Source organism: Fundulus heteroclitus, chromosome 2 (assembly GCF_011125445.2).
Source record: "Fundulus heteroclitus isolate FHET01 chromosome 2, MU-UCD_Fhet_4.1, whole genome shotgun sequence".
Taxonomy (NCBI): Eukaryota; Metazoa; Chordata; class Actinopteri; order Cyprinodontiformes; family Fundulidae; genus Fundulus; species Fundulus heteroclitus.
Genome location: NC_046362.1, coordinates 20,409,976 through 20,422,503, shown reverse-complemented (window position 1 = coordinate 20,422,503; position 12,528 = coordinate 20,409,976). Strand labels below are relative to the sequence as shown.

General features: G+C 37.9%; 1 protein-coding gene across 1 annotated transcript in view; it reads left to right on the top strand.

Moving 5' to 3' along the window:
- grm3 (glutamate receptor, metabotropic 3) overlaps positions 1-12,528 on the top strand; it is a 78,403-nt gene that overhangs the window by 27,673 nt on the left and 38,202 nt on the right. The window contains exons 4-5 of the mRNA XM_021308431.2: positions 9,221-9,783; positions 11,726-11,869. Of these exons, the coding sequence (XP_021164106.2) occupies positions 9,472-9,783; positions 11,726-11,869 (456 nt within the window). The 5' untranslated portion in view covers positions 9,221-9,471. The remainder of the gene's footprint in view (positions 1-9,220; positions 9,784-11,725; positions 11,870-12,528) is intronic.

Below are 12,528 nucleotides of genomic sequence, written 5' to 3'. Positions count from 1 at the left end.
GGCAATTCTTTAGAACATCATTTGTTGTGGATGCCATTTTGAATAATAATCGTACTGTAAAAGTAAGGCATTAAATTAAACAGCTACTACAGATCCACCTTCAGAAAAGATCATGATTATCATCTAAAATCCATGCATGGATGGACCTGTGCTTATACACAAACAGACATAACCACAGAAAAATAAACAGCTTCAACCTTGTTGCAGTGTTGCCATCAATAAGCCCACTTTCATGTGTTTTTTTCTCAAAATGACCTCTGATAATGACTTTCTGCCATCTTCATTTTTTCCAGTGCTATTCGGTTCCTACTTTTTTTTATCTTCATTGGAAAAACACATAGCTTGCAGATATTAAAGCATTGAGAATGCACATAAATATATGGTTGAATTCAGAGCCCAAGACCGCATGAGGCACTAAGAAATTTATTCTGAGCCCCACCTCCGTTTAAGCCAGTCACCCACATGACAGAAATAAACACCAATAATATATTTTGAATAGACCAAGCTTTGCATGTTATGCATTTACCCCACCACCATATAACTGTAAGATACTTATTAAAACATAATTGGTTTCCCCTTACTAGTACATTTGTTTGCTTTTACACTTTAGAATAAGCATAATTTTTGTAAAGAACATTAATTAATAATTTAAAATTATCATATATTTGATAATCCAAACCTTTTAAAGATAATTCTAAACTAAGCTAATTCTTCATAAATGTGTATTTAAAATTGAAATAAATTGTCTGTCTAAAAAAAATAAGGTAGTTGTAGTTTTCTCTGTTTAAAGAAAGCAACATCTTTAAACTTAAGAATGTCATCTGCCTACCTGTTCAGTGTTTAATATTTAAACAGTTGCCATTCAGTGGGATACTGTGAATCAGGGAAAGAAGAAAGTCACAAACAAAGAAACTCCTTCACTTTAGGGAAACGCAGAAAAGCAAAGGTTAATTATTTGTGCAAGCATGTTTGTGTTTGTTTGCCATATTAGAGAGCATAGTGGTAAAGGTGTGGCTGCTGCCTGCAGAAAAAATATGAGCTGTGTGGATTTAGGAGATGCTGTAATCCTCCTACCTGTCCACCAAAGAGGGATTCTTCCGCTCTCCAAACACACACACACACACACACACACACTTCTAAAATACAACCGTGCTTTGACCGTGCTTTGACTTCCATTCATGTTCAAACCTTTACCAGTAAATATCCTAAACCTAACCTAAACCTTAGTCTTAAACCTAACCACTAACTCAGAAAAAAAGTGAGGACCATAACAGGGTCTTCACTTTACATCAAAGGCCTCAATTTACTAGTAAAAATGCACAAAATATTTTCTCACTCAGCTGCAAGTACAAGCACAAATATACACACACACACACACATACAGGCACACATTGTAATCAATCAACATGAATTTCCCTATGAGCTTGCTTCAATGATTTTCTTATTCTCAGAATCAGATTCTGCACAGTAAATTTGTCTGAGTAAAATGTACTCAAATTGAAGAAAATGTACACAGAAAAGAAAACACTTGGTCCCACTCAAAAAACATTTTTTCAATTTGGGTACATTTTACTCAGACAAAGTAAGACTGTGTGTGTCTGCGTTACTGTGTGTGACATTATTATTGTTAAGGATCAGAGAGAACCAAACAGGCAGAACACTTTAAAAGGAAAAAAATGAACATGTTGAATTATTTTAATGTGAACTTTTTATAATTGTTAATGTTATCAAAGATGAATACAGAGAGAGAGAGATGAGAACACTAGAAAGATTGGAGGTAAACTACAAGGTAAACCTGTAGACAATATGAATATAAACCTGGTTGGTCATGAAAATGTTGTACTCTAAGACCAACACAGTAGTTTACTATTGATAACCAAGTTCAAGTTCCAGAACCTACCCAAATTATTGTGGTGTTCCTCCTGAAATGGCATCTTGCTTGATTAGCATGTTAGCATTAAAATAAATCAAAGAGGGGGGAAATAGTTATATAATTCAATATTATTTGTAAATTACTGACTAATGGAAAATGAAATGTCTTGTCAATTGGTCCTCGTCTTGATCTTTGCTGGCAGACAAATTTTAAGACCTTTTTCATTTTTTTTTTTGCCAGATGCTTGTAGAATTGTTTGGTAGCATATTATTGCTTCGGTCTGTCAGCTACAAGAGGTTAACCTTTGCAATATCTCAGAGACACTGCAGTACTTCACTCTGAATGCATCAACAGTATAGAATATAATAGAATACCTTTATTCTATTCTATTTATTCTATTATATATTTTTGGCATGGGCAAAAACACATAGATAGAGGACATCGGGCTTACACACTAGATTAAATAATATTAATAAAAACCTAATTTAAAGTTAAGCTGTAGAGCAAAATACAAAGAATATCAGAAAGGGAAAAAAATATACCACGCAATTATCAATAGGCAATACGGCATAGTTCGAGAAAAATGTAATGTTCAAGTTGAAGTAGAAGAAAAACAACAATCGATATACAGAACGTTGTAAAAAATAAAACTGTGCAATATGCACTCCCAGAGAAGTTAAAAACTGTGCAAATAGACATTAGCATCTAGCATGCAGAAATATGTCACCAAAAGACCTCTGCAGTTCTGCAACAGCTCCATGCATGGGATGGGAGATCTTGTGCATCAGTGATGTTATTTTTCTTACATAGCATCACTGATGCCTAACATTCCACATTTGAACGCAGGAGGAAGGTTGCACTTTTTTGTAAAAGTTCATATAAAAAATACTACTTTATGCATAATTTTACAAGCGTATTTACCAAATTTTATGACTTTATTCATATAATCCCACCCACCCAAAAGAAAAAAAAACACCCTCCAAAAGGGGGTCATCAGTCTGCGACACTGTCATTTTGGGGGTCACAGGCTGAAAAGTTCGGGAACCCGTGCTGTTAAGAGCATCTGTGTTGTGAAACTAGTCCAGTTTATTGCTAAAGTGAACACCCAGATAAGAGTCCACCATCTCAACATCACTTTCCTAGATGTTAACTGGCATCAGTGGGGTGAGTCTGCACCTCCAAAAGTACACCACCAGCTGCTTAATTTTCCCTGCATTTAACCTGAGATGGTTCTGTTGGCACCAGTAATCCAGTATCCACTAGGACAGGTGTGTGGTCCACTCCTGACTGCTGCAGCTTCTCCATCAGAAGTCATGGTTGGGTGGTGCTGAAAGCACTGGAAAACTCAAAGAACATGATACTGACAGTGCTCCCAGGTCTCTCCAGATGGGCCAGAGCTTGGTGTTGTAGAAAGATGATGGCATCACCCACCCCGATGCCAGGCTGGTACGCAAACTGCAGTGGATCCAATGAAGACTCCACCAAGGGGTGACGATGGATGAGGACCAATCCCTTAAGGGTCTTCATCAAGTGTGATGTTAGTGCTACAGGCCTGTAGCTGCTGATGTCCTTTGGGTGTTTGGTCTTAGGCACTGGTACCACACAGGAGGCTTTCATCTGCTGTGGTACTCTCTCAGCCTTATTTGCTGTTCCTCATAAAAGAACTAACTGTCTTCTGTTGCTGTACCTCAGTCTCACTGTATATTTTGGAGTTTCCTACAACACAAAACGGCACAGTTAGCAGGACATAAAAGTAATCATAATCAACATTGTAATATTAGGCTCAGTCAGCCAGCATGCAGCACAACAAGAGACCGATCAAACAGCAAATGATACCAATCTGAGCTAAAAAAAAAACATCCTAAATTTGGTACGGCAAAATTATTATTATTATTATTATTATTATTATTATTATTATTATTATTATTATTATTATTATTATTATTATTATTATTAGTATTATTAGTATTATTATTATTAGAGATTATGGTTCTGATATTTACAGCTATCTTTCCAAGCCATCGAACTTCAAAAAAATCTAACAATGTCATATGAAGTAATGTCATATGAAGTGTTATGTCAATACACCACTTCCTGTTAGGATATTTTAGATTGTACAAACCAGGACCACGGACGAAGAACAGTGGGACTTCTAATAGCTCTCTTTCAACAATGGGTTTCTTCTTGCTATTTCTTCCAGAAAGGTCAGAGCATGTGGCTAACAATTGTCCAGTCAACTCAATTTCCCCACCTGAGAGCTGGATCTCTGCAGTACATTCAGAGTTTTTGATTACCATTACATTCTCAGAGAATGGCCATGTCTTACTATTTCTGATGTTGTGCTATATTCTCCCTAATATTGACAGCAATTTAACAGTGCCTTGTGATATGTTGAAAGCTCAGGATATTAATCATAACTTTATCCCTGGCCAGTCTGTTTCTTGGTCTTTATTATTCTTTATACTTTGTTAGCGTTCTCTAAGCAACTTCTGAGGCCTTCAGGGAACAGCTTTATTTATCCTAATATGAAATTACAAACAGGTGTACTCTGTTTATCTACTATGTAACCCTCTATGTAATACTGAATGTAAACAAACTCCCGTAGATATTTTAAAAACAAGTGAACAACTGAAAACATAAGCATTAAGTAATACTTTTTAAAGAAAGCAAGAATAGATTTTATTTCTGGGGAATAACAATGTACAGAGTTTTTTATTTTTTAAATAGTTTCTTAACGTCCGTTAAGCTCTTTGTGACTTTTTCATTGTGAAAAAAAAACTTTTGACCTCCCAAGTTTGACTTCATCTGTCGCAAAAAAAAAAAAAACATCTAAGGAGGCCATTAGAAGTAATCTTATTGGCTTTCAAAGGGAAATATATGCTATTTTGAACTGTCAAGAGTATTGCTATTTTTTTTCTGATGTTAATTTCTCAACAAAATAACAGTTACTTGAGTTTTCAAAGACATCAATATAATTTAATTATTTAATATCATTTTCAAAATGACCAATATGTGAAAATGGCCTTAAGTAACCCTATACTGGTCCATCAGCAAGTCCTCCCAGAAAACTACCACAGCTTATGATAAACCTTCTGTTGGAAAAAAAATCATGTTTGAGGTCTAGTTTAGGGAAATTGATCTAATCGTCCAGGAAAAGGCTTCCAGTTCTGAATTTTAATTTCTGTCCAAAGATTGTTGATGATATGTAGATGAAAAAAACTCTGAACATTATCTTAAAACTGTAAAAGCAGTCATCTTGATACACTGTAATATTTATATATTTCCTTGGTTTAGTGGTCTAGTTGAACATTTCTTCCTCTTAGTAAACTGCTTTTAAAGCCTCAAGATTCTACGCAAAACCAAAATATAGTCAGTCCCGCACATTGTTTAACAGTTTCTTTCCTTTTTTCTTTGAAGTTAACTTTACTCGGTGTGCACATTTTTTTTTCCACATGAATTTGTCAATCTGTATCATTAGCCTAGTCTATCGATTAAGTAGACCAGGCTTCTTTGTAGTGGTTCATGAACATCCTGTCATAACCTTCAATGTGGGGTAAATTACCAAAATACAGGTCTGGGAGACAGCTTGCAGTCAGGTACAACATCACTAGAACTGAAATTTACAGGAAAACAACTAAAGTATGCATGGACCCAGGGGAGTAATTACGATTGGCTGCAAGGGGGTTGATTGGAAACAGAAACCCACCCTGTGTTTGAATTGAAGTGATCCTCCTTTCACTATTTAGGGTGCTATGTGCAGATTTTATTGCCTCTCTAAATCAAGAAGTTTCAAGTCTATACAAAATGAAATAGGAGAACCATCTACAAGGGAATAAATGTGATAATCATTAAAATTAATGAAATAATGAAACAGGAATGAGGGACATTTTGCTCTTTTTCCAGGGTCTTTTTATGCCGATTTCTGCCTCGTCCACTCAACTCCCTAAGTCCTTCTAATGGTCTTTTGCAATCAGAGACGGCTCTAGTCAATTTGGTGCCGTAGGTGAAATTATGGCTTGGCTCCCCACCAATCCGGGAGGAGGGGGGAGGGGGGGGTGGCTAAGGCACAGTACAGATACATGGTTGATTCACCAGTTCCTGATTAGTACAAACACATCATGGAGCTGCAGAGGACAGATATGTTGAGCAGAACACTATTTAGTTGAGATTATACATTTTTAAAATGAAAGAGGTCACATTATATAGGGTTACAGTAATATTGTCTACAGTAGCATTACATAAAAGGAAAGCAAAACTGCAACATTTTCTACATTTAATATGCACAAATCACCTGAAAAAAAAATTCCTATCAAACAACATTTAGAGGAACCTCAGTGCTGTCCACCACCAATAAAGACATGGCCTGAAAATATAATCCATTGTCTTAAAAATTCTCAAATGGAGCAAAAAAAGTATATTCTTTTGAAGTTTCATGCAAAGCTTTATCAATTTATGTTTACACTAAGAACATGATAAATAAACAGTTTAAGATAACAGGTAAAAGAAAAGCTGAAAACTTCCTCTTGAGCAACTGATCTTTTACAATAATTTTAAACAGGGAACCAGTCATCCCATTTGTTACAGTGGCAATTGTTTCTGTTTAAAAGAAGGAACATTTAAGGGTGTCAACTGGCAGATAAAACTAATTAGAGACTCGTATTATGTTCATACTTAATTTAACGTTTAGCTTTTTGGCCAACAGAATGATGCAAACTATGAAACAATTAATGGGAGTGATATAGAGTAAAAAGATATTTATGTGTTGTTGTTTTTTTTATAAATATTAATTAATTGTCCACCTGGTGTGGTCTCTCCTGTTTTTATCCACAAAAGAAATTCTTTCCAACAACAAAGTAGTTGCTAAACTCATACAAAGCAGTTCTAACATCGGATCACAGCTACTTCAGGTGTAAAACACAGATATAAAATTATTCAGTCTAATTGTAACTTATGAAGCATATGAGACATGTTAGCGATCACTATCACATTACAAACTCATTTAAACATTTATTTGTACCTACTTACCTTTAATAAGCTGATTGTGGGGTAAGGAGGATTTGATTGAGATCGGTAGGAGGTCCATCAGAATAAGGAACTACAGCAGCGAGAGCGGAGAGGTTCTTGTTTATATTTTCAGAATTTTTATTTGCAACACAGAGCATGAGAATAGGGTGCCAGTCAGTTCTGCGCATTTCTGCTATTATTCATTTTATGTTTTCTCCTTCTTCTTTTTGGAGCTGTTACAGCAGCGCCCGCCTCAGTAGTTGGCGCCCTAGGCAGCCGCCTATGTGGCCCATGCCAAGAACCAGCCCTGTTTGCAATCAAATGTGTAGCTGTTTCATTAAATAAGATTTAATGACTTCTAGACCTCAGTTTAACCTACCTTTCCATTTTACCTCCTGTCTCTTAAAGGATTTAATAACAGAAACCTGTTGGTCCTTTTCAAGACGTTTTTCCTTTTCCTTCATAAAATGATTTTATTTGTAGTGTTAGACAATACAGTTATGAGTGATGTCAAGTAATGTAAAAAAAAATAACATGCACTGTTAATTTCGCAGTTCAGAAATATTCAAACCATCATTGTCTTGATTGAAAAGTTTTCAGTTTTATGCTATCTGTAATTATTTAAAAATGTCCACTTTTCCAAAGAATATTCCAGGCACTAAAGCTAGAAATTCAGCATTTGTGGTATCTGTTCAAAAGCAGAATAATCCAGTCCAAGTTTTATTAGTCTTAAATCAGTGGTCTTCAACCCTGGTCCTCAGGACCCACTGTACGTTATGCACCTGATTTAAAAATATGGATAGTTAATTGGCCTCTGCAGCCTTTGATGGCTGCTGAGGAGGTCATGCATTCATCTGATTCAGATGTAGTTGAGCAGAGACACATCTGAAAGATGCAGGACAGAGGGTCCTAAGGGCCAGGGTTGAAGACCCTGGTCTAAGTTTTTCAGACTATGATCAGGAGATGTAGCATGTGTGGCCTACAGGTTGTTAAATAAAATAAAATAGTCTTCACCACGGAATAGGAATTGGTGACTAACACCAACTTTGACATCATTTGCCATTTATGGTATTTAAGTATATTTTCTTTACACTGTACAACACAAGGAGGCACATGCAGACTGGCTCTGGCTATGCCAATTATTATTATTGTTGTTGTTACTACTGCTACTTTTACTAATACTACTTCTATTACTACTGTTGCATTGGTCTTACTGCTCTCTGGCAGAATGTTGCCATGTGCAGTGAGCTGAGTTGTCCATATCAACAACAGTGAATGTATTCCTGTCACAGGTTTCTTGGGGGAAAATGCATTAACGTAAAGATTCAGTGCAATTTGCTGACTTCCTTTTAGAGATGGCTCTTTATGCTCTTCTGAGTTTGAGTCTGTTGTTTCACAGTTAGATGTGCTTGAACTATACTGGAATGAATCGGATTAATTTGGATAAAATCACCTCAAGCCTCCAACCGGATGTGAAAAATCTGCATGATTTTGGCTTTTAAAGTTCCTAGGAATTACTTGTAGTATTGGAAAGTGGTTGCTATATAAATTAAGTAAACTCTTAATAAAAAAAACATGAAATCCCAGTTTGATTACTACTGTCAATGACATGTTAAAGTTAAAATACATCTGTGAAGATTGATCTTTATATTTAGGCTTACATTCATTAATATATTTTAGATTATCTTAGTAAAGGAGAGCCAGAGAATGATGGGCAGCAAAATTGTTGTAACTCAACTTTAATTGAGTCAGAAGCTGTGCTCAGCTGCATCAAATTTTGTTGGCCTTTTTGTTGTCAGATAGCATCTTTCACGATAAAATCCATTCAGTCCTCACACTCTAATTATGCATGGGAGAGTGGCAGTAATAAATATCACACACACACACACACACACAGAAACACAGAAACACACAGACTCTAAAGCATAAAAAACTCATGGGCAAGAAGAGAAATGTTGGGAGGGAGATCAGATTAGGGAATCTTCTCTGATCTGTGGAATGAGAAGACTGGGCTCATGTATCAACCAGCCATCTAAGCTGGCGTATCCTGGTACAACCAGAGGCACACACACACACAGCTAAAATACGCATCGACATACACACATGCACTGTGAAACAAAGTTTTGTGAGTGATGTAAGAGGGCAGGAGAGAGGAAAAATCTCCAGACGATTTAATATCCCTGTACGGCTGAGTTTCTGCAGTAAAGCAGAAATGTCTTTGAGCCGTTCTTAACAATATCTCCAAACACAACGAAAAAGTCTGATGCGTCATAGTACCAACACCATACTAGTTTATGTGATTTTTTTTAATCTTCTTTTCCTGTTCTCCATATTACCTTCAAGGAGAATTGATGCCCAGATGGTTCGCCCCTCCGTGCGTGGTCCAGCTCAACACTTCCTGAGCATTTCATGGGCCACAAGCAGACTCCGACATCCACGGCCGCAGCTTGACTCAACCCCTCTCTGTTCTCTGCTCCTCATTCTTCGCCCCTCACCCCTGACCTCAGCGACCGTCCCCCTTCCCTCCTCTCCCTCACCCTCTGCTTTGGCTCTCACCTCACATTTTGACAACCCAAGCCCTCGCTGAGCCCAACATGGTGCCCCGCCTTCCCTCTTTAGTTTTTGTCATGATGTGTCAAGGCGCCCTGCTGACAGAACCGCCTCCGTCCCGTCGTGAGATCCGCATCGAGGGCGACCTGGTGCTCGGCGGCCTGTTTCCTGTGCACGAGAAAGGGGCCGGGATGGAGGAGTGCGGACGTGTGAACGAGGACAGAGGGATCCAGAGGCTGGAGGCCATGCTGTTTGCCATAGACAGAATCAACATGGACAACACTATGCTGCCGGGTGTCTCACTCGGGGTGCACATTCTTGACACCTGCTCAAGAGATACTTACGCGCTAGAGCAGGTGGGTGAGCACTGCCACTTTTCTTAAAAATGCCGTCTTTATAAATTGTGTTTGATTGAACACAGTTTCTGCCTTTATGCTGATCATTACTCCGCACACATTGTGGCGTTTTGAGTTGCTTGCACATTTACGGCTGAAAGTAAACAAAAAAAAATTTGCACAACAGTGTGACAATTCCGACTTGAACCGAGAAAAACACTTAGGTCTAATTAGAACTACGTATTCGAGTACTTCCATGACACCCTGCTTTGTTCTTTTAACAAAAACGGGCCAAAGATCTTGTCTCTAACGATAAGAGTAAAGACAGACTGAACCCGTTTCCATTCAGGAAAATGAGCCAGATTAAAAGGAAAATCACACAGCTTCGCCTTCGGGGATTGTTATCTTTACAAAAAAATTAGAATATTATCAGACTCGTTCATGAAAACCATAGATTCTCAGCGTTTGATTGCTCCAAATCGATGATACATTCCCACATAAAGAAATATGTTGCACTACATTGCCTTGCAAAAGTATTCATAACTCTTGAACTTTTTTTTAAAAATTTGCAGCCTCAAAATTCAATGTTCTCAAGTAGGAATACTTAAGAGATACATAAACCTCGCCATTTACTGGGTTTTATCACACAAGGACAGCATAGTGATGCAGTAGCAAGCACTGTTTTTTTGGAAGAAGAGACTGAGTTTGAATCCCAGCTGGGACTCTGTGTATGGAGTGTGGATGTTTGCGTGGATGATTGTGTGTCCTGTGTGTTTCTGCTTGGCCCTGTGATGGACTGGCAAGATGGGCAGAAGCTATTCCACAACATTGCATGTATAAGCGAGTATATGTGATGGATGGACGGATGGACGGACAGATGGATGACTCTTGTGCTTTTCCCTGTTCCTACTGTAGAAAAGAATCCCCACAGCATGATGCTGCTTACACTGTGTTTCACAAGGGAGCGTTATGTTCAGGGTTGATTTACAGTTTTGTTTTACTATTTGAAGTGCAAACTTTAAATAGGACTTCTTATGTCTTTCTTTCCACAATTGGTTTCTTCTTTCCACTCTTGCATAAAGACCAGATGTGTGTAGTGTGTGACTAGTAGATGTCTTGATCACAGCTCCTTTTTTTTCTGCCTGATTTGTGGATCTCTGCTGCTCCTCCAGAGTCGGTTTGGGTGGGCAGCCTCTTCATTAAACAGTAGTCTGTGAGACATTCCTAGGGTGGGATACAGTTTTATAATCCTAATTCTGATTAATCTAGCTCTATCCCTGAACTGCATGCTGTGTCCCTTTTTCTTCATGTTCTCTAACACACCTTTGAGGTCTTCACAGAACAGCTGTATTTATACCGGGATTAAATCACACAGTGATGGATTCTATTTACCAATTATGTGACTTCTGAATGCCATTACTTGGTCGGGGTTTTATTTATGAGTTAAAGAATAACAAGGACTGATTAGAATATATGTGATAGTATGTTGTTATTAGACCACATTTTCATCACATTTATTTTTTACGTACCTAATCATCTTATCCAGATCATTTTTAGCTTCAGGATTTGAGCTTATATCCCTAATACTTTATCAGCGCCCTTGAAGGCAATCAACAGCCCTTTAAAGTTCATCCAATTTATCAAATATATTTTTGGCATAGAGGCTGTGAATGCCTGGCACTGGGAATAGAAAAGGATATATAATATCGCATCCCAGCTGTCCTTTGTATTTGTGATATTTCACACATAATGTAAAACAATTTGCAACTCTACCAAGCATCATTATCCTTTTGCTTCTCAATTATGCACAAAAATCCATTACATCTTTATAAAATACTAAGAAATCCATGGCTATATGATAAGATGTGAAAAGGTTCAAGGGGTGCTTTTGCAAGGCACTGGTTGTTTTACCTTGATTCCATGGAAAGCATTAAAAGCGCTATACATTGATGATGACTTTCAGGCTCTGGAGTTTGTGAGAGCCTCCCTCACCAAGGTGGATGACACAGAGTTCATCTGTCCTGATGGATCTTATGCTCTGCAAGATGACAGCCCACTTGCCATCGCTGGAGTCATCGGAGGATCTTATAGCAGTGTCTCCATACAGGTAAGACTAGTATTTGGCACAGCAAAGTATTAACAACAAAATCACCCCTGTCCCGCATTTTTGTCTTTGTGAGCAACGTTTTGTGTTTTAGAATTCCAACTTAAGTATTTTGAAGGTGACATGTTCCAATTCCAGTGGTTCGACATTTGTGTGATTGTCTGTTTGTTAGTGCGCACATGCATGTTTCTTAGAATCAATATCCGTCAACATGTTCGTCTGAGTTTTCCGGGTCTCTTGTTGCTCTTGTCACAGAGCTGGTTAATTTACATAGTTTAGCATAAAACCTCTTTCTCTCTTACTCCTCTGTGACTGCACAAAAGCCTCCTCCTATCAGTTCTTAAATCCCTAATCTGAGCAACTGTCTTTCAGTCTTCTCACCCTTTTCTTGTTCTGTCCCGCTCTCTCTCCTGTTTGATGCATTGGTCTTTTCATGTACTTCAAATCTTTGCTTTGCTCTGTTTCATTCAGGGCTGTCTTTATATGCATCCGGAGGCTTTGCCCATGGCTATTAGAGGAGAGATCAGTGTATGCTGACCTCAGCTCCCTTCTCCCCCTCAGTCCTGAGCCAGTTATTGTCAACACTTCTGCTCTGCCTCTTGTCCATCGTTACCCAATATCATCCTATGCCTCCTTTCATCTTATTCTTGTCGCCCTTTTTT